The sequence below is a fragment of the Pteronotus mesoamericanus genome, unplaced genomic scaffold (assembly GCF_021234165.1).
Source record: "Pteronotus mesoamericanus isolate MK-2021 breed Mesoamerican mustached bat unplaced genomic scaffold, CSHL_Meso_final contig_29, whole genome shotgun sequence".
NCBI classification, from domain to species: domain Eukaryota; kingdom Metazoa; phylum Chordata; class Mammalia; order Chiroptera; family Mormoopidae; genus Pteronotus; species Pteronotus mesoamericanus.
In genome coordinates, this window is record NW_026555123.1 from 6,593,436 (window position 1) to 6,615,715 (window position 22,280).

The window sequence follows — 22,280 nt, forward strand, 5'->3', positions numbered from 1 at the left end:
TTCACGAGGGCAGCTCGAAGTACCGACCGACCGAGTGCACCGACCGGGTCTGGGGCGGCTGTAAACCGTGCCTCCTCGGCGTGAAACCTTGGCTATTCTTATGATTACTGTGGATTCCTGTTTCCAGGTAAGAAAAATGCTTGCTCGGGTCCTTGAGCTTGATAGTTGATTTCTTGAGTAGAAGACACCAAAACCAGCGTGAGGGCCCTGCACACTGGACCTTAGCTGTGGACCGCACGTCCTTGCTCGTTCCGACAGGAGTTCAAGTCCTCCCGCCCCTTCGAGGGTGGCGCGCGCTGGGGTGGACGCAGCTCTCCTGCCGCAGCCCCTGCCACGACGCTGCCACGTTTTTCTCTCACTGTTTCTGGCCAGATCTGGGTTTCACGAGGCTTTCAGGCAGCAGCAGACGCGGTGCGTGATAACAGGGGGGTCCGCCTGGAGCTCTTAGTCGGGCTGCCGGATGCAGCCGTCCCAGTTCCAACCGTGCGGTTAGACTTACATTTCAGAGAGAGAAGCATACGCTTGTAGTGTGAGTGTCCCCGGCGACGTCTGGGACATACGTGAACTAAGAAATGGCGCGACGTTTTCGGGATTTCCAACCTGACTGGGCGCCCTGTGATTTACCGGGTGACCCCATCCTTCCGAGAACTGCAGGCGGCCTGAGTGTCAGGTGAAATAACCCCCCCCGCCACGTTCTACCATTATTCTGTTAAACTACTTCCCTGCCTCCTGACATCTGCCTCTCCCATTCTTCTGGAGGTCGAAGCTGGTAACCAAAAGCACCTGTTATTTAGCCAAAATACTTACAGTTCTGGCAAAAGCATATGACGTCCCAGCACTGAGGCGGGAAAAGCTTTCACGTAGAAAACATCGTAACGTGTGCTGGTGCCTGTTCCGCGGCCCCCGGTCCACCTGTTTCTGTGTTATTTTGTGTGTATATTTTATCTTGTTTATTATCCTTTCCATTTACCCATGGAATTATAAAATTTGTTAGCGCGGGACAACATAAAGTAAAACTCTATAATCTAACCAGGTTCAGCACCAAGTCATTAGCTTCCTAAATATGCAGTAAAGGTTGGTTTGTGTTTTAATCAGAAAATATTACCATAAAAGTCCATAAAAAGTCCATAAAAAGTCCAAGGGCTTACACGGCTCCACGCTGCTCACTGCCCAGGTCAAGTCCTCCTCCTTCTTAAACAAGCCCTTTGAATTTTTCGGGCATTCAGGCACTTGTCCTGTTTGAACAACAACAAAGCCTTGGCTGTGGCGACACGCGGCCGCACTGGCAGCTGCCCGTCCTGCCTGCCGCCCCGCCCCCGGCCGGGGCTGAGGTCGGGGGACCCTTCAGCAGGGCTGTGTGCCCCTCCCGCATTACCTGCAAGAGCTTCAAGGGGAGAGATGACCTGTCAGCTCAGAGAGAATGCTGGGAAACCGCGGGTCCGGATGTGGAACATAACTAACCCTTTAAACGTCCAAGTTGGCGCAGGCCCTGTCACCTGTTCGCCCACAGAGCCCGCCCCGCCTCCCTCTCCCGCAGGCGATGGCGCTGGGGCCTCCCAGGTGTTGCTGCCTGGCCTGGTCTGCACCCATTATTCCGACAGGGCCGGGGACCGTGGTTCTCAAGGGGGTGCAGCTGAACTGTGAGAGTGAAGTGGAGCTTCTCAGCATTGCAGTTTGGGAGCATTCAGACCTCTAACTGGTTGGCTGGCCAGGAGCTGCAGCCGACGTTCCTCAAAGACCCAGAAATCGTGTGCGTGTGCACACAGGCCTTTCAGAACCTAAGCGTGCACAGACCATCGCACAGACGTGCAGCACTGTGTGTCGGGACCCATGCAGACAGACCGTGGGACGGCGGGACGTGGTTCTGAGGCAGAGGCGGCCGTCTGTCCAGCGGGGCCCCGGGACAGGGAGGGGCGGTCCTGCTTCCCGTGGCCCCGCCTCAGCGCCCACCGCCAGCGCGGGGTTGCGGCCCCCGCCGGGCCCGGGGGTGCAGCACTCTCCTGAGGATGCTCAGCCCTGAGGAGTTGTGATCTTAGAGGGGTGCAGAGCAGGGGCTTTCTATGAACTTGCTTCTCACTGCAGAAGCGTTTTCCCAGCGCCCGGCCTGTGGAGCAGCACCCGGCTAGGCCCTGCGGGTCAGAGGTGCTAAGCTGATCGTTAGAGAAGCAGCCACAGGTGCGCCATGTGCGAGGGGCGGCGGCAGGGGCGGCCGGCGGCGGGCGGCCGAGGTCGTGCGGGGTTGCGGGGACCCCTCCGAAGCACCTGCAGGGCCGGGGGAGGGTTCCTAGTAAGTGGTGGCGGCTCACGGTGCCGTCGGGCGCCATCTCTGGGGCGACTATCCAGCGTTTCAGCCTTTCGCCAGAGTTTTCGGTTATTAATTTTACCAATAATAATTTATTTTTGCTTCAGTTGCCATCATCTCATTCATAATTTTTTTTAAACTTGAGGGTTTTTAAAGTCAAATTCTTTACTCCGCCTGGAATTCAGGGTTTCTATGGTGACGAGGAAGTTTTCTCACCCGTTGTTTGACGGTCGGTGTCACTCGCCCACGCATCACGTCTCTGCAGGTGGCGTTGTGATGCGGGACCGGCAGGGGAGGCTCCCGCCAAGGAGCCCGTGCTGCTCCGTTCCGGCCTCCTCGCTGTGACTCGTACGTATGACACCGTTCTAACACCTGGGCTCCTCCCGCGGCTCCAGGTTCCATCGAGGAAGCTCCTCAATGTCCGTCGTGCCTTTCACTCCTCTCAACGCAGTGCCCTGTCCGCCTGGCAAGGGACCGGTTTCCGATGGCCAGACACGTAGAAACAATAAAATGAGCAGGAGGGAACTGAGGTGTTTAGGGGAAAAGGAGTAGTGAGCTGGGGAGCGGCCCCTCCTGTCACTGCGGCGCAAGCTGCAAGGCCGGGGTGCGGCCCCCCGGAGGCCTGGGAAGCAGGGGCCGGACTGCGTGGCGGGGGGGCCTGGCAGCCGCCGCTGCATCAACGGCCGCACCCGTGGGCCGGCCGCGGAGGCGCTGCCGTCCGCAACCGTTTGTGATAGAAGCAGACACTCCAAGAAACATTTGTTAGAAAACATCGAAACTCTTAGGTTAAAAAGGCTTTCAGAAAAAAAGAAGAAAAGAAATTAGATCTCTTCTCAAAAGCAATTAACTGAGTATTAGATTTCACTCTGAGTTCATTCAATATATATGGAAATTATTTCCTCAGTCGGAGTCTCCATAATCAGGTTGCAAAACTGACACCTTTTTTTATGTAGCTTATTGTGACTCATATTTTCATTTTAGAACAAGATTTAAAATTAGGTTAGATTTGGAAAAGGTGCTGCATTTAGGAAAACAAAAGCCTGTGCGTCGTCACATTCAGACCCGGCCCAACTCTGCAGGAAGGCGCAGCCGCGGGGGCCGAGGGGCTGCGCGTGTTCCTGGCCCCGCCGGAGCCGGCTGCCGGCAGGGCCGCGCCGGGCACTGGGGCGTGGGCGCGGGGGCCGAGGGGCGTGAGGCCCAGCCGGGCCCAAAGAGTAACGGCAGCTGTAAGCCAGGGCGGGAGGGAAGGTGCGGGAGCAGAACCGAAGATGGGGGAGGCCCGGACCCGAGGCTCGGGGCGCGTGGGCTTCGGGGGTAGTTTGTGGCTGAAGAACTTGAGTGACCGGCCTGGCAGAGTGAAATATTTAACTGTTCAGGATGCCGAATTAGACCTGATGTTTTAGTATTTTTAAATAAAGCTGCAAATTAATGATTTAAATGTAGGTCAGAGATGTAACTGCTGATTTTCCTTAATTTGAAGACTCTGCATCAAAACAAAATGCAGCATTAAATACAATTAAGTGTGAGAATAGGTATGAAATGAGTTCAGGCTCACTGTGATACTTCGATCACTTTCTGATCAGGGAGATGTAAAGTCTGCTGAGAACTCTAGACTTGTCATTAACTGGTAACACAATTTTTTCAGAGGTGCAAAAAGCCCACTTTTCTTCATCTCAAGCTGTAGCACATAAGCCAAGTTCAAGAGAGCGACCCCCTGAAATCCCTTCTTGAACTTGCTTCGTGGCCTCCAGTTTCCTGAGCTCTGTGAACGTGCAGCAACAGGTCTCCATCCAGCGGTGCCGCCGCCCAGAGAGGCCCGGGTCCCTGCAGAGCACGGCCGCCGCGGCCTGGGGCAGGGCCGCGGGGCCGCCCCACCGTCCACCCGCCGTGCCGCCTCCCACAGGACGGTGTCCCAAGAGGACGAACCCGAGAAGGAAGTCCGGCGTTGCTTTGGGGAGAATAGGATCTAAGCGCAGGAAACTCACTGAATCGACTGCAAAGCAGCTGCAGGCCGGGCGGGGGGGGGGGGCACCGACGCGCCGAGGAACGTCCGCGTGTGCTCCTTACACGCTTTCTCTGCGAGGTTCCTCCTCCCAGAAATTCCCGTCGGTGAGAACTCTCGATTATTGTCCCTTTTGCTCGATTCTGATGGGAGTCTGGCTGCCGCTGGCCTATCGGCAGCCACAGAGTGAGGTGCCCACCATGCGGGGGGAGAGAGAGAGAAGGCAGGGCCGGGAAGAAACGGCCAAGCTCGGGCAGGTCTTCACGCTCCCCGCGCCCTGTTGCTACTTTTCAACAACTACCGAAAATGCAGATATATTCATCAGTTCAAAATATAGCGTGTTATTTGAGTCATGTAATCACACACGAGCTTGCCAAAAGATTGAATTATGGAAATGCACCCCCAGTCTGAAAACAGGACGCGCTGTGACTGCCCGTGCGGAGCCGGCGCAGGCGTCTGCCGGCCGAGCGGGGGACCCGTCCCGGACCTGGCGGGGTCAGCTTTCACCTGGGCCTTAAGAAGTGGAAAGTGGTCATTAAAAAAGTCATTCCTATTGGAAACGTGGTTAATAGGGTGTGTTGAGTTTTTTCAAACTCCCTCCAAGATTGACCAATACTCATTGAATCAAGTAGTAATTCTAAGCTCAATGCTTTGCCACTAAACGACAATAGTTATCCGCGAAGCAGGGAGTCCTGTCTCAAGTCCGCATTTCTTTCGGAACAGGTGAAGGAAGCGCTAGGGATCTCACATGCCTGCTCCTGATTCCTGAGTCCTAGGTCTTAGGAAGTGAGACCACTTTCAAAAATAATTTTAAAGAAATGCCCAGTCAATGTCCCTGTGTTTGTGAACGGAGTAAACCCTCAACGACCCGGAATCCAGTTTTCCAGAACCGCCAGGTTCCCTGAAATTGTTCGGGTCCAGAACAAACGCCACACTGACACCCCCTCCTCGCCCCAGTCTCCTGCAGGAGGAAGCGGCCTCCGCGCCCCAGACGCTCAGCCTGGGAGAGCAGAGGCCCTGAGGTCGGTCTGGGGCCTGGTCTGGCCCCGAATGGGGTGGCAGGGGGAGCGGCCATCCTGGCTCGCCTGTCAGGACAGACGCCCGGGCAAGAATCCGAGAGACAGGACACACGGGAGGCAGAGAAGCAGCAACGCGCAGCGTCGGCGTCGGGATGGGGCCGAAGTGCGGCCGCGGGCGGAGGGCGGCGCGGGGCTGGGCAGGGGGCACCGGCGGCCCTGCTCGCTGGCCGGGCTGCTCTCCCCCGCCAGCTGTGGCCCTTCACAGGCCTAGTGGGGCAGGCACAGTCCTCGGTCTGAGGGGGGAGGGACGCCAGGGCGCAGACACAGGTCCTGCCGCGCAGGGTTAGTGCCCCCGCCCCAGCCCGGCCCCACAGGGCCGCCCGCAGGCCTCCCCGGCATTCCCGGCCCAGACGTGCCCTTCACACACAACTCACACTGTCTGTGTTATTCACAAAGGCTGTGTCGAGCTGTCACCAAGTCGTTAATGTCACCGAAGCAGTTTAAGGGCAGCAGGCCAGGTCACACTGTCGGGGGGCAAGCTCTTTCTCGTGGGGCGAGACCTACGTCTTCATAGGATTTCCAGGCCGGACTTCCCGCTCCCTGGAGTTAGCTCAGCCTCACCAGCACGTGGAGCGGCCAGGTCAGCTGGGCCGGCAGCCCCAAGGCACCCCGGTGCGGACGACTCGGGCGGAGGGACCTCTGTCTCCGGGGCGCACACTCCCCCCAGACGGGTGGCCCAGGCCCAGGAGGCGCAGCCCCCAGGAGCCGCGGTGGCGACGGGGAACCGGAGATCAGCGTTGGGTGATGCTCCGCACGGTGGCCCTGCATCCCTCCTGAAAGACAGGAGGGGGGCCAGAAGCCGCCCCCTGAGCCCCCGCAGGGACGCCGCCTCCGTGCCCCTGCGGGCACCCCCGCGCGCTCACCCCCGCCTCCTGCGTGCTTTCTGGGACCTTCATTTTTGGCTCCTGCACCAATGGATAAACCTGTCCCTGTCGGCCCGAGTGAAATTCTGAGTGGCACAGGCGAGGAGACCAAAAAGGGAGGAGGAGGCAAGAAAAAAATCAGATGGGCTTCACAGCACGGACCTCAGCACCTGCCGTTGCAGCTGACCCCCGACACGCGAGAAGCCACTTGCCCCTGAGGGAGCGGCAGCCACCAGCAGGGGGCGTCGCAGGGCCAGAGGCTGGCAGCGCGGGGGGAGCGGAAGAGAACACGGAAGAACAGGGCCGGTGGCGAGGGCCACGGCGGAGGTCACAGCCACCACACAACGGTGTGCGTGGGCGGCTGCTTTGGGGTTCGTGGTGGCGATGGCTTCTCTGAGGGTTTGTCACAGACACGGGGGGAGCCGCAGGCAGTGCCAGGCCCCCATGGCCAGGGCGCGTGCAGGTGCGAACCGCGGGGGAGGCTGGGGGGTGCAGGGCGAGGCCGGCGTGGGGGCCCCGGCTCGAGGAGCCAGCTGACCTTGGAGCTGAGGGGACGTCCGGGGCAGGGCGGACAACGGAGCGGGTGGCACCTCCGTCACCTACGTGCACAGGACAAAAGTAGCAGCGGCTCTGGACCCTGGTCCTCCTTCCTGTATCCATCGCAGCAGCTCCCCTGGGGGACGTTTAAGTTGCGCTTTATCTGAACCTGATTTCAGAAACGCACGGGCTGTGTTTCCAGACGCAGGATGCGTGGGGTTAGTCACTCACCTGGCAACACCTGTTGAGTGTCCCCCCGGTGCCTGCCACGGACAGGTCTAGCTGGGGACACGGATGGCAACCGAGGAATGACACAAATGAAAAGCAAACATAACACAGGCCCAAGGGCGACAAGCCCTCGTGGACGAGGACCCGAGCAGGGGGCGGGGACAGGCGCGGGCAGCCCTGGCCGGGAGCCCTGAGTGGAGGAGGGCGAGGGCGTTGGGGGGGGGGGCGGCTGTCGGCCCTGAGCTTCTGCGGGGGCGGGGGCGGGGCGGGGGGGAGGCGGGGCGGGGGCAGAATCGCAGGCCTGCAGACGGGCTCTCGTGGAGCCTGGCGCGGTGGCCAGAGCCCTCCGGGCGCGGTTGGAAGCTGAGGTGGTGCCATGGCCCTTCTGGGAGGATCCCCCCCCCTCCGTGACCGTAGACTGGGGGCTTCATGAAAGGGACACGGAGACCCACCAAGAGGCCATGACCAGTCAGTGCAGGACGTGACATCCCCCGGGCCCTGGAGGAGGGGGTCGTGGGCAGAGCCGAGTGGGCAGCTGCGGGGCTTGCCTCCCGAGCTCCCGGTGGGCGGCGGGGCAGTGACGGGGCAGGGGGGGCCCAGAGGGCCGGCCTTGGCCGCAGCGGGGAGCAGGGAGCGGGGCGAGGGCCCAGGCCGCAGTGTGTGGCGCGTCTGGGAGGGCGCACGGCGCACGCCGGCCAGACAGCGACGCAGAGATGCTGAGCGTGTGGCTCAGGAAGGAGTCCGGGCGCGGGCGCGGTCTGGGGACGGTCTGGCCCCGCACCGGCCGCTCCTCCCTGGGCCCCTCGGGGGGAGTGGATGCTGCTGGGAAGCTACAGCAGCTTGAGGCACGGAGAGATCCAGACAGCCGTCTCTTTCGCAAAAGAAGAAAAGACATGTCGTCAGAGTTTGACTTGATTTGGGGAAGCTTCTGAAATTCTAGTCTTTCAGTGCATAATTTTATTAGATCTGGGCCCTTATTTCTTTCTGCTTTTATGAACCTGCTTTTCAGCTGCATCCTTATCGATAACTGTGGTCAGGCGGTGAAATACTCTATGCATCTTTTCTTAAGAGAAATTTGATCATCTGCAAGAGTCTTCAAGATACAAATGTACATTTAATATTCTCCACCAGGGAACTCAGCGATGTACAGTATTTTGATCTCATTATTTCTTATAAAATGTGACGCTCCGGGGGTGTTGATGGGAACAGCAGCCGCATCGCGGGGAAAGCGTCCTGGGAGCCCCAGCCTGGCCCGGGAAAGCAGATCCAGGCAGGGGCGCCGGCGGCTGCTGCCCCGCCCCCCGCCCCCACCCGAGCAAGGGATAGAATTCCTTTTCTGGGCCGTTTCTGTGCAATTTAATGATTCACTTTAACACAGAATAATGTTGTTACAGATCACGGTGGCCGTTATCAGTAGGTCCTTCCGGGGTGGGAGCAGGATATGACCCAGGAGCCCGAGGGCGGCTCTCCGGCGAGGCCTGTGCGCGCACGGCGGCCAGGCGGCCCCTCCCGCCCCGGGCTGCCCCCGGTCAGGGCTCTGCCGGCGCCGGCGTGGAAGACAAGCCGCGGCCTAAGGCCCCGCAGCGGCGCTGCCAGGGCGGCCGAGTGATGGGGAACAGCCGGGGCCCTGGGCCGGGACGTCGCCCACGCACAGTCGCGGGGTGGGGGGTGGCCACGGGGCGGGCTCAGCAGCCCCGATGACAGGGTGTGGACCGAAACGCTAGTGGTCAGTACCTGGGGGCACTGCAATTTCTGGTGATTTTTATATTTTGCTGTAGGTTTTCTTATCATCAGAATTTTTAAGTAGAATATAGGGCTTTTACCCCAGACTGTAAGCCTGTTTCGTTAAATGATAAACGATAGCGGGCGTTGGCCAGCACTTGCCCGACGCTTGCTGAGCCCTTCATCGTCACTGCGGCGCCCCGTGTGCCGCGCGGCCGCCGCCACCCTCGCGTTTGCCACGCGAACCTCGGGCCCCTTAAAACCCGGGAGGAGGAGCGTGCGGGGCGGCTCCGCGGTCCCCGCGCCCTGCACGTGCGCGCGTCCCGGAGGGGCCTGGCGAGACGCCCGCGTCGCAGTCCCGGCGGCTCCGACCGACGCTCCGGGCTGGCGCGAGGTCCGGAAGCTCCGCGAGAGGCGGGGCGGCGAACGCACGAGCGACGGCGTCGCCGGCACCGCCACGGAGGGGCCGCGGGAGCGGCAGGTCGCGGGACCGCTGACCCGCGGCCGCCCGCCGCGCGCGCCGGGCCCTCCGAGGCGGCTGCGGGTCTGGGTCACCGCGGTGCCTCTGGGCCCTGCGTTCCAGGCCCTTCTCTCTGAGAACAGGCGAAGCTCCTTGGAAATTATTTAGGTGCCCAGCACAAGGAAGAAAGAATGGGAACTTGAATTATTTCATTCCGGGCAGAGTTCAGTCATTTACGTGTAATACATGAAAACTCTTTTCTTCTCCTGCTGCCTCATAATATAAAACAAAAAATAAAAGCCCTCTCTCTGTGTATATAAATATATGTATATTTTTAGAGAGAGGGAAAATATTTTTTTTTAATATGGGAAATACATAAATACAGAGAGAGGGGGAGGTGTTTCTTGGACCACGGGTTTCTTAGCAGCTGTGACCTGGGGCCGGTGAGCTCTGCCCCCCCGCCCGCCGGCTGAGTGACCGTGGTGACCAGCACATTGCTTCTGAGCCCATTAATCTTGCTGAGTTTCACAGGAAACCCCAAAGGGTCTTCGGCAGCGAGTCAGAAATAAATCTTCTGTTCACGCAGATATTATTGGGTGACAGTCACTTTCTTTAATGTCTCTCACCAACGAAGGAACAAGACAGTCCCTAATGAGGAGGTTAAAATCCCACGTCCCAAAGTAAGAAATGTTACAAAATACAGCAAATTGACTGAAAGACAAAATATGCAGAAACACTGCCTGGAAGGAGGGCTTTCTCTTCGTCCTAACAGGCCAGAGACAGAAATTTCCCCGTGTAGGACCTCCGCCTCGCGATATGAACCGGAGACAATGTTTGAGATACTTTAATGAAAAAGTTGTTAGTATTTAGATGATAGGAATTAGAAAGTACAAACTGAGCAGGATTTTGGTGGAAGAACCGCCTGATCCGGGACTGACAGCGCATCTCTCCCGAGACAGATGCTTGCGAGCGAGGAGGCTGAGCGTGAGCCCTGGAGCCTCGCGCACCGACGACAGCCCCCGCACGGGGTGGGGGCCTTGGGCTGCAGGGGCCGGCCGGGGCATCCGGGGAGCCTGCACCTCGGGGGCGAGCGCGCTGTGCCGAGTGGCAGGGGCAGGCGCCCCGTGGCCTTGGTTAAAGGGGCGAGTGTGCCAAGGTCGCAGGCGGGCTGAACTTCCTGGAGCGAGCGTCTGACCCCAAACCCAGGAGGCCTGTCACTTACAGCCCGGCCCCTCCTCACGCAGCTGAGGCCCCTCTGGGGACCCCGCCTCCTGGTCTGGCTGCTGAGCTCCCAGCTGCGTAGAAGGACTCTGTCCACTAACACAAACGGGGCCTCCACGGGGCCTGGTTGGGAGGGGGCAGCCCTGCCCTGGGCAGCCGGGGGGTGGGGGGCGGAGGGGTCCTTGGAAGCTTGCCCAGGGAAATCCAGCTCAGTTTGGGTTCCTTTAAAAGAACCTTTGGAATTTCTTTGTAAAACTATGTTAGCACTTGAGACTAAAGGTTTATCCATGTGTAGTCTACATTTTACATGTAAATTCTCTATGAATTCATACTTTTTTATACACCCCAGACAAAAGAAGAGGTGAGAGCAAAGTGCAGTTTTGGCATCTGCCTTTATTTTCCTGGTTTGTGGGTATTTGCTGAATCTCGCTGTTGCTTAAGGACTGCGTTGTTAGCTCACACGCCGTAGTAGAAAGCTCGCGTTCACAGGTGATCCTGGTAAAACACGTATGGTGCGTCTCTGAGATGCAGCCAAGATTATGTTTCACCAGAAATTGTGTCTCATCTGATCACTCGCCCTGGGCTGGGGGGCCGACATCAGCCCCCACCCCCGCAGCCTCCGGTCCTGTCAGAAGGGGGGGAGGTCGCGCCTCGCAGGCAGCGCCCCTGCTGCTGTGTGATGCGATTTGCTTTTATTCTCGGCACGTTGAGAGCAGCTCATCACTACTTTCCGTTTAATAATCCAGAGGATTTGAAAATTGCTGGTAAGAGCACCGCCAAGCTTCTCTTCTTCACACTTCTCAGGTCTTTCCCATTAAGCTTTCATCACGCATTTAGCTCTTCAGCGTTTGATCCGTGTGTCTTTCCCACCCGAGACTCGTTCCCAAAGGAGAACGCGGCCAGTGCGAAGGAGGTTTAAGGACGCGCTTCCTGTCCGCTTCCTGACCACAGCCGTCGCTCTAGGAGGCTGCGGAAGGCCGCGTCTCCAGCTGCGCTGAGCCGTCGGGGACCGGGGGGACCGGGGGGCCGGCCGGCAGCCAGCGCAGGCCCCAGGGCTCCCAGGTCCGCGTTCCCAGCGAGGGGTCTCGGGCCAGGACCTCGCCTCGCTGGGCCCCACCCTCCCTGGCGGTGGAGGAGAAGCTGCCCTCGGGAGGAGACGAGCACAGCATCGGGAGGGGGTTAGAATGGAGCCTGCCAGTGTGGACTGTGGCCGTCACTATCCAAGTCGAAACCAAGAGGGTCTCGTGTGTCCTGGTTCATACTGGAGATTTATCCTGAATCCTAGATATCTGGAGAATAGTAACCTAAAGCACCAGCTCCTTGTATTGCAATTTTAATGGTAATGAACCTGGCATTTTTGTCTTAAAAATGTGAGACCGTGAGTATATATTAGTTCTTCTAATTCATTTTTAAAAAACTTCCCGTTTCCCAGGCCCCAGGAGACTTGGCTTTCTCCGTTGTTGCTCTAATGAGGGGAATTATGTTTCTGGGGTGGGCTGTCAAGTGACGACCGCCTGGGGCTTCCTGGCACTGAGGGGCTTCTCGGGACACGGGCCCTTCACCCCTGAAACTGAGAGTGGTGGGCCAACAGAATCGCCAGCCCCTCCAGCTAGAAGCCGGGGGCAGGGAGCAACACATCAAACACAGAAGAATTCCTAGTGCAGCGGCGCCTCACTTTCACTTCTGATGTGCGCGACCCCTGAAGGCTATCTGAGGGGCGGAATTCCACTGAACTGATTAATTCCAAATTTGGGCTCCATTGTTTGCTGCTCTCATTGTGCATGTGACACATTTCTTCTTCGGTTTAGGCTCTTCCACTTTCCTCTGATAATTTTTTTTTGCCTGTTCCTTTTCTTTTAGGTCAACCCAGATCAAGACGTACTCTTGGGATAACGCCCAGGTCATCCTGGTCGGGAACAAGTGTGACATGGAGGACGAGCGTGTCGTCTCCACGGAGAGAGGCCGGCGCCTGGGGGAGCAGCTCGGTAAGGAGCGCCGACGAGGGGCGGGCTCGGTGGCCGCGGGCGGCTCCGCCCAGAGACCCGCTGATTGGCAGGACGGCCCTAATGACGAGCTGTCAGCCCCGCAGGGAACCCGCACATCCCGCCGAGCCTGTGGCTCCCCCCACGCGCAGTCGCGGGCTCGGGACTGGCCGCCAGGCCCAGGTCTAGGGCGGGAGCCCGAACGCTCGCGCCACGGGAAACACGGGGCGCGCCCTGCCCTGATTACCTGGGTTTCTCCGCACAGAGTTTGCACAGAGTGGGCACTCGCCACAGTGTGCGGTGGTCGTTGGTCTCACGTTTCCATTGGAGGAGGGAGGTGGCCCAGAGTGTGTCACACTATAGTATCTGTCCTAGGGACACTGCGTACAAGTTGCCTCTTTGAGACTCAACTCCTCATCTCTGAGGATCAAGCTCCCGACCCCATGCCTCGTCCACCAAGTCCTTGCAGATGCGATGAACTGAGTCGAGAGGTAGACCGAGCCCTAGACGCGGCAAAGCCACCTCAGCCGCCACACATTGAATCTAAAGAGGGAAGTGCTGGAGTGCGCAGGCCAGAGCTTCCAGGCAAAGGAGGGAACCACTGCTTTCATAATTTAAGGCACTTTTATTGAGCGCCAACTGTGTGCCCTGCGCTGCGTCAGACCTCACAGCGGCACAGCAAGCGTGTTCTGCTGCCCCTGGGATCAAGTTGCTTTCCCTCATGTGGGGTGACCAGAGATACATGCCAGAAAGCAGAAATGACGAGACCGCAAAGGCTGGGTAACGAGACGATGGCCCGGGAGGCGGCTGCCGAGAGGGGAGCGCGGGGGGAGGGGCGCCAGGAGGAGGTGGGGCAGCAGAGTGGCAGGGGGCCCATGACCAGTGAGGCAGGGGGGCAGGAGGGCAGGACAGCCGGGGAGCGGTGAGGGAGGCGCGGAAGCCGAGACCGTAGAGGGCGAGCAGAGCGTGTGCGGAGCCCAAACAGCAGAGGCGGCGTCGTGAGTCCGGGCTTGGGGGCAAGGACACGAGGGGACAGGGAGCAGGAACGCTGGGACCCAGCGTGACGGCCGTGGGTGGATCGTGGGTTTGGGGGAGATTGGGCCCTGGAGCAGAGGAGCGGAATAAACCCTCCCCGCCCCCCGCCCCCGCCCTTCTTTTCTCCTTTCTCTTCTGCAGACGACAGTAACAGCAATGACTCGGGGGTTCTTAGCAGGGAGGAGGCCTGGCCTTGCAACCTCCTGGCCGGCCGGGGTCTGCAATAAGAAATGCACCCAGTCTAGCGACTGAGTACCTCCGTGCACAGTGAGAAGGGCAGAATGAAACGAAAGTTTTGCAAAACACTTCCTCTTACAGATGAGATTCATGATGATATGTTCTATCTGCTTGTTTCTTCTCCCCTCCCCTTCCCCCCTTCTTCTCCTTCTTGTTCTCCTCCTTCTTCTTCTCTCACCCCCATGGGACCAGTAAGGGGCCTCAGGCTGCCATTTGAAAACACTGCAGGGCGGGGTGCGGCCCCTCAGTGGGTCCCTCCAGCGCTTGGCGGTCCCGTCTGTGAACTTGCACCGTCCAGCCTGAGGCCTGGCCGCTCCCTTATGGGACGGAGCTCACTCGGCCGCCCACACACCTGCCGCCGCCACCCCAGAGCCTCTGCCACCGGTTCGCAGGCCTCTTCTCCCCATTCTGTCCGCTTAGCAAGGTTCTTTGACTGTTTCTGGGAAAACCTGGCCATCTTTTCTTAGTCTTTTCAGCACCTCTGGGAGTTAGGGATGGAGGACAGTGAGTCCCCCCGAGAGAGAAAGGAGGCCGGGGGGAGGGTGGCCAGGGGTCATCTGCGGACTGTCTCTGTCCCCGTATTTTTTTGATGAGTCAGCCGTCTGCCACATTAGGGGGACATCTCTACGCAGATGTAAATGGCACTGCACAAACCTGCAGGTTGTCTGGTTTGCAGAACTGTAGGCCAGAGCCGAGAGTCGTTTAATGACATCGGTGCCGAAGAGCCGGGCGACGGGCCGACCCTGGGCCGCTGCACCGCGGTGCGCGGCATCGGGGAGACTCGGCGAAGGGAGAGCGACAGGCCGGCCCAGCAGGGAGGCCCCCGACGCCCCAGCCCCCGGCACAGACCTGGCCCCCGACACCGTGCGGAGAAGTGGGGGAGTTTCCAGGTGGGAGAGGCAGAGGTGTTTCGTGTTTCCATGCAAGATTTTCCAATGGTTTCTAATTGATTTTTTTTTTTTTTTGCTCTCTATTCAGTAAAAGCCAGCAGTTGTCATGGCAACTGGCACTTGTGCATTCTTAGAGGGTCATTTACTCCTTTAATGTCGTTTGTTCTCCTCATGACTGCACATGCTTCTACAAATAATCACAAAAGACCCCTTGTAGGGGAGAAAAGGCACACCCTCACAAGCTACAGTAAAGGTTTTGAACATCTTTGCTGTATTTTTAAAAATGGCTGGTGAGACGCCATTGTTCTGAACACCATCCCATACACATGGAGTTCAGGCTGTTTTTTAAATGTCTTTACCGTATCTTGGCAGACGTTCAAAGTCACTGCATTATCGATTTGGTTCCGGTTGCTCCCCCGCTGTGGATGCGTATCCGCGAGGAGCACTTGCTCTTCCCAGCTGAGGGCGCTTGACGCGACCGGGTTGGGGCCGAGCTCCTTGAACCTCGTGTGTGGAGCTGCCCTCGCGGGTCCAACTTAATTCACCAGATGTTTGCTTGGTGCTTCCAGTACGCCAGGCACTGGCACACAAGGACAAGTAGCCCTGCCTTCCAGGGACAAACGTCGCAGGCTCCGCAGCCGCCCCTACACGAGGGGACAGGGTCCCGGACCCACAGTGGATGCCGGAAACAGCAGACAGCACCCAGTGCCGCGTGCGCTACGCCTCCCCTGTACGCACACGCCTACGGGGAAGTTCAACTCACAGATGAGGCACTGTAAGAGGTTAACAACAATAACTGATAATATCAGAACAGTTACAACAATCTACTGTAATAAAAGTTATGTGAATGTGGCCTCTCTCTCTCCCTTTCCTGCTCTCACAACATCTCATTGTCCTGGACTTGCACGTCCTGTGGGGTGATGGGAGGTGATAAAGCGCAGGGCCGACCCCTGCCTCTGGGTAAACGTCCCGCAGCTGCGGCAAATGGCGTGCAGTCGGGGATCCCTTGCCGAGCTCCCCTCAGAGGCCCGGTGCTTTCTGGCACAACGTGGTGCCGTCAGCCGCGGACCGTTCTCTGATTGCCTGCCTCCCGCAGGCTGAGTCCCTCTCCCGTCGTCACGGAGCACGTGTCACGCGCTGTCTGTAACCTTTTCAGTGTGAGCTGTGACAGCAAAGTGAGCACTGATTTCTTTTTCCTTCCTCACAGTTTCACAGGCAGATTTGTTCTCACTGTAGATCTTAGCAACCTCAACATGTGGTTTTTTCCTTCCTTATTAAGTCGAGAACGTGCACCTTCTAAAGGGAGCCCATCAGGGCTCTCTCTGGCTCACCTGAATCGCCAGCCGTACCATTCCTGCTCTTCGGGGCCGTTGCTAGGAGGCAGAATAACAGTCCCTTGAACGCAAGCACCGCGGTCCCCCAGAGCAGACCTGATACCCGAGAAGCTCCTCAGGGACAATCGGCACAGCCCGGAGACGCGGACAGAGGGAGGAGTCCTCTCAGGTGGGACACAGCCGGACACACTACTAAGAACAATGAGCACTTAAAATGTATGAAGTGTTCACTTCTGGAATGTTTCACTTAATGTTATTTTCAGCCCCGATGGACCCCAGGTAACTGAAACCAGGGGATGTGGAACCGAGGATATGACGTAGACATCGTGCAGTTTTCTGGCCTCTCCTGTCCCTGTTGTTTTGTTCCTTCTGCTCCATCGGGGGCCGGGGGGAGGGGGCTTCCTCCTACTGAACTCTGTGCCTTGAGCTCTCCCCCCGACCAACTCCAGCCGTGGCTTCTGTTGCTGGGGAGTCTCCCCGCTCCCTGCCCCTGACTCGACCGACGGCTCTTCACCCTCGGCAGCCGCTCCCCGCCCACACCTCCCCTGGGTTACCCCGTTCAGCAGGTCACGGCCAAACCCGTCCCGGCGGCTCTCGTGCAGCCTCCGGCTCCCCTGCCCGCCTGTGGCGCTGCTGCGTAGTCTCTTCATTGGTGTCTTGGAGTTTTCGCAATAAAGATCCTTTACCTCCTTGGTTAATTTTATTCACAAGTCTTTTATTTCTTTTGATGCTATTGTAAATGAATCAGTTTTACCTATTTTTCACGTAATTTGTTGTAGTGTATAGAAAAGCTACTGCATTTTGTATGTTAATTTTATAACCTGCATTTTCACTGAACTTGTTGATTAGACTTAGTGGATTTTTTTGGTTGGGTCTCGAGGATTTTCTTCATACAAAATGTCATCTACAAGCAGAGATAATTTTTCTCCTTCCTTTCTGGTTGGATACCTTGTACACCTGTTTGCTGCTCAATGGCTAAGACTTCCTGGAGTCTGTCTTACAGGAATGATGAGAGTTGGGCACCTTGTCTTCCTTCTCAGAGGAAAAGGTTTGAACCTGTCACTTATGATTATGGTGAGGAATTTTCATTCTACACCTAATTTGTTATGAATTGTTATATGAATCGATGTTGAAGTTTTCCAATGCCTTTTCTGCATCTGTTGAGATGGTCACACAACTTTTCTTTCCTTCTGTTACTGGGATATATCACATAAATCGAGTTGCATATGTTGAGCCATCTGAGCATCCCAGGGACAGATCCCACTCGGTCGTGGTGAATGTGCCTTTTGACGAGCTGCTGTGCGAGGTCTGCCAGGGCGTCGTTGAGAACTGCTGCACCTGCGTTCATCAGGGATCTTGGTCTGCGGTTTTCGTTTTGTATTCTTTTCTGGCCCTGTTATCAGCGTAATGTTTCATTGCAGAGCTTGGAATCAGAAAGTGTGATCTCTCTTGTAAAATGATTTTGGAAGTGTCCCTTCCTCTTCAATTTTTTGGAAGAGTTTGAGGAAGATTGTTGTTAATTATTCTTTGAGTGTTTGGTGAAATGGACTAGTAAAGCCGTGTGGTTCTGGGCTTTCCTTCATTGGGAGATTTTTACTTACTGATTTAATCTTCTTACTATCATATTTTCTATGTCCTCCTAATTCAGTCTTAGTAGGTTGTATGTTTCTAAGAATTTTTTCAATTTTTTTTAGGTTGTCCAGTTTATTGGCCTGTAGTAGTTCATAATAGCCTTTGATTGTGTGTGTGTGTGTGTGTGTGTGTGTGTGTGTGTTTCTGTGATATCAGTTGTACTGTCTCCTTTTTTCATGTATAATTTTGTTGATTTGGGTCTTCTCTTTTTTTCCTTGGTTAGCTTAACTAACTCTGTCAATTTTATTTATATTTTCAAGTTAGCAATTATTAGTTTTATGAATCTCTCTATTGTTTTCCTGTTCTCTATTTCATGTATTTTGCTCTAAAATTTATTTCCTTTCATTCTGCTATCTTGGGCTCAGTTCGTTCTTTTTCTAGTTCTTTAAGATATAGAATCAAGTTTTTTGAATCTGTCTTATTTCTTAATGTAGGTGGTTAATGCTACAAATTTCCATCTTAGACCTGCTTTTGCTGCATCCCATATGTTTTGGTACGCTTGTTTCCATTTTTGTTCAGAATACTTTTTTGTAATTCCCCTTTAAGTCCTTCTTTGTTTGATCCATTTGCTGTTGAGGAGAGTGTCATATAATTCTCATGTTTTCATGAAATCCAGTTTTTCTCTTGTTATTGATTTCTAGTATCATACCGTTTGGTCAGAGAAGCTCTCGGTATCACTTCAAACTTCTTGAATTTCTGTGAGTGACATGTGGTCGGTCTCTCCCGGGAAACATTCCGTGGGCTTGAGGAGAACATGTATCCCGTGTTCCATCAACTCCGCGTTCCTACAGCACCGTCAGCTGTAGGTTATAGTGTTCTCTCGGTGCCAGCAGGTGCCAGTGGCCTGCAGTGCTGTTTTCCTCTGCTCCCTCTGGAATTCCTGTCTAGACAACCTATCCATTGTTGAGAGGGGGGTAATAATGTTGCATATGTTAAAGTCCCCAACATTATAATATGACTGTTCATTTCTCCTTTTAGGTGTGTTGCTTTTTGCTTTATGTAATTGGATGCTCCAATGTAGGGAGCATAATTATTTGTAATGGTTATATCCTCTTGATTGCTTGAACCCTTTATTCTTTCTCTGTTTTTTTTCCACCACTCTTTAGTTAAAGTCTATTTTGTCTGATATAAGTATAGCTACCCTTGCTTTTTTGTTGAGGTTAATATTTGCTTGAAATACATTTTACTGTTCCTTTATCCTTAGTCTGTATGTGTCTTTAAGGCTAAAGTGAGTCACTTGTAAGCAGCATATATTTCATTTTTATTTCTCGGTCCATTCAGCCACACTACATATTTTGTTTGGAGATTTAACATATTTAAGGTAACTATTGCCCCGGCCAGTGTGGCTCAGTTGGGTGGGCATCTTCCTGCAAGTCAAAAGGTGATTGTTGATGGGTAAGGACTTACTGTTCCCATTTTGTTCGCTGTTTTCTGGCTGTTTTATGGATCTGTTACTCCTTGTTTCCTATCCTGCTGTCTTATTTTGTGCTTAGATATCTTTGGTACCAATATACTTTGACTTCCTTATCATGTTCGTCTGGGTAATTATTACAGGTTTTTTCCTTGTGCTTGTCATAATACATATATAAGGCATCCTAAAACTCTAAAACCATACTTTAAAGTAATAACAGCTTTACTTCAATAGCATTTCAAAGTCTAACACTTTTACTTCCTCTCTCTCTCCCAATTTAGGTTATTGATGTTACTGTTTACATATTTTCATGTTATGTAGACAACAGGTTATTGTAGTTATGGTTCCTTTTTGCTTTTTAACTTTTATACTACAGTTGTAAGTGAATTATGTACCACCATCATCATATTACAGAATCTAATTCTGACTATATATTTACAATTACCAGTGAGTTTTATACTTCCTTCTTATGTTTTTATAATATTAATTAGCATTGCTTTACTTCCAAACAAAGGCTTCTTTCAGCATTTCTTGTAAGACAGGCCTACAACTGTTGTTTGTTTGGGAAAGTATTCTTTACTTCTGAAGGACAGTTTTGCTGGGTATAGAATTCTTGGTTGACAGATTTTTTTTTTCCTTTCAATAGTTTGAATATGTCATCCCATGGTCCATTGGCCTGGATAGTTTTATGGGGTATTCTCTTCTATGTAACTTCTCTCTCTCTCTCCCTCCTTTTTTTCTTTTTTTCTGCTTTCAGAACTCTCTTTGACATTTGACAACTTAATTGTAATGTATCTCAGTGTAGCCCTATTTGGTTTCAACCTATTTGGAGTTGAATCTGCCTGTCCATTTTTCTCTTAAGTTTGGAAAATTCTTAGACATTACTGCTTTAAATATACTTTCCGTTCTTTGCTCTTTCTCTTCTCCTTTTGGAAGTCCCATAGTACAGCTATTGATTCTTTTGATTGTGTCCTATTGGTCTCATAGATTTTGTTCACTTTTTTCATTCTTTCTTCCTTTTACTCTTCTGATAATTTCAAATGTCCTGTCTTCTAGATCACTAATTCTTTTTTGTGTAATTGTTGAGTTTGTTTTTGAAGCTCTCTATTGAATTCTTTGGTTCAGTCATATATTTCAGCTCTCGGATTTCTGGGTTGTGTTTTCTTTTTTTATTTTAAGGGTTTATGTTTCTTTGTTGAACATTTTTTGTTCTTGCATTGTTATTCTAATTTTGTGAAGTTGTTTGCGTGTTCATGTAGTTTACTACACTTCTTTATGAGAACGATATTCTGAATTCTTTTTGTGACCGTTCATAGATCTCCATTTCTTTAGGGTCCGTCATTTTTGCTTCATTAGTTTCCTTTGGTGGCGTCCCATTTGCCTCACTTGCTGTGATTCTCAGTTCCTCACACTGCTGCCTGCACATTTGCATAAGCAGTTTCCTCTCCCAGGCCTGACCCACTCGCACCAGCTCAGGCCACATTTCCGGGTGCGTGTGCTCATGATGCCCTGGGCATCGGCAGCTCACGCTCATGGCCTGCCTGAGTGAGGCTGCTGCCCCAGCTCAGAGGTCATTTGCAGAGAGGAGTGTCACTGGCTGGGAGCAGTTGGATAGGTGGCCAGCTTGTTTGGCGGTCCAAGCGAGGCTGCAGGACCTTCTGCCTGGGTTCCCTGGTCAGGCTGACTAAACAGAAGGAATTGGGTCCCCTACTCAGCAGCGGCTGGAACTGTGGATTAGCTGCCCTGCTCTGGCAGGACGGGCCTCAGGGCTGCACAGCCCATCATTTGGGAAGCTGGACCAGGCACGACTCTGCCCTGAGTGTCCTGGTCACGTGGGGCTCCTGGTTTTTCCCTGCGGCTGCAGGACGCCACAGGCTGTGTTGTCGGTTCAAGCGCCGCTGTGAGCTGGGCTGTCAGGTGAGCTACACACCTTCCCAGGAGCATCAGTCGGTCCCCTGCTGGGCCGGGCTGAAGGCTGCATTCTGCTGCGGCAGGGCTATGAATTAGTTTCCCTGCCCAGGTAGGACCTGAGAAGCTGGTCCAAGGCCAGCAAGGCCTTCATTTACGGCCTTGACTCAGGCTGACCGGTGCCCAAAGTGTCTCAGACGCCCAGCCGCTGGCTGCGCTCTGCGGATATGAGCTTCACCGAGCGGAGTCTGTGCCGGACTGCAGTGTGGCAGTGCAGCTTCCGGTCCTCCTGCCAGCCCTTCGGTCAGGCAGGCTGGGCGCTGCGCTCAGCACTGGGCTGGCCTATGGCTCCCCTCCCTGCCTGGGTGGAGGCAGACCTGGGGGCCGGGCAGCGGAGCTGCCTGTGGACCACACCAGGCCGACTCCTGTACTGCTGAGTCGGTCCTGATGGCAAGGCTGCTGCTTGGCACTGGGACTCAGTGCCACAGGGGAGACCTGAGTCTGCCAGGACCCGCGTGCTGGCTGTCACAAGCCGCCCCCCCTCCTCTGTCACAGCTGGGTTCCCAGCGGTCAGCCTCACACATTCCCCTGTAATCTCTCTGGGGTGAGACCGAGCGGAGGTTCCCACCTGGGTGACTCACAATGTGGATGGAGCGGGACGGCCATCTGCCCTGGACTCTCCTTCCCCCCTGGAGGGGGAGTAGGCTCAGGAAGGCCTCCCAGCAAGGCCTCGCCGACCCTGTGAGGGGCAGTGCGGTCAGCACGCGGCTGCGGCTCCGCCCTCCCAGCACCACCTGGCTCGGTCTGCGGCGCCGTCAGGGGCTGCCGCTGCCTCCCGGTCTCAGGCTCGCAGCAGCGCCTCCTGAGGGGGCCAAAGGCAGGCATGGCCTATGCTGCCGTCTAGTCTGCGCACCGGACAGGAGCCAGATGCGTTTGGCCGCCGTGGGCGACGTGGGGGTGTGAGTGTGCGCCGGGGTGGGGGGGGGCCCCGCGGGGGATCAGTGAGGCAGGGCGTGAGTGACAGGCTACGGAGCCTGGGTCTCGTGCAGCTGGGAGCGCGGCGGGTGGGAGCAGGGGGCGCAGCAGGGCAGCCTTCCCACCAGCACAGCGGCCGGAGCCCGTCCCTTCCCGCGCCGGTGGGTCACAGCTCCTCCCGCCGAACGAAGGGCCTTAAGCTCAGGAGGGCAGCACAGGCGGAAAGGCTCGTCCGCCTCACCGGGGTTTGTCAAGGCCGCGGAACGACCCTCCGTGGTTTCGGGATCCTGGCAAAGCCGAGGCTCAGCACTTGGACGGGGAGACCTGGCCTTCATTTTAGCCACGTGGACCTCCCGCGCTGGTTTCCGTGGCCCTGCCTCGGGCCAGTGGGTCGAACCCCAGCGGATTTCTCCTCCTGCAGTCGGTCGGCAGGCGGGGCCCCGCATGCTGCAAGCCCATGCG

General features: G+C 55.4%; 1 protein-coding gene across 1 annotated transcript in view; it reads left to right on the forward strand.

The window, feature by feature from the left end:
• The window catches only part of RAB3C (RAB3C, member RAS oncogene family), an 86,163-nt gene that overhangs the window by 58,444 nt on the left and 5,439 nt on the right, over positions 1 to 22,280 (forward strand). Inside the window, exon 4 of the mRNA XM_054575302.1 lies at positions 12,275 to 12,399. Coding sequence (XP_054431277.1) covers positions 12,275 to 12,399 — 125 coding nt within the window. The remainder of the gene's footprint in view (positions 1 to 12,274; positions 12,400 to 22,280) is intronic.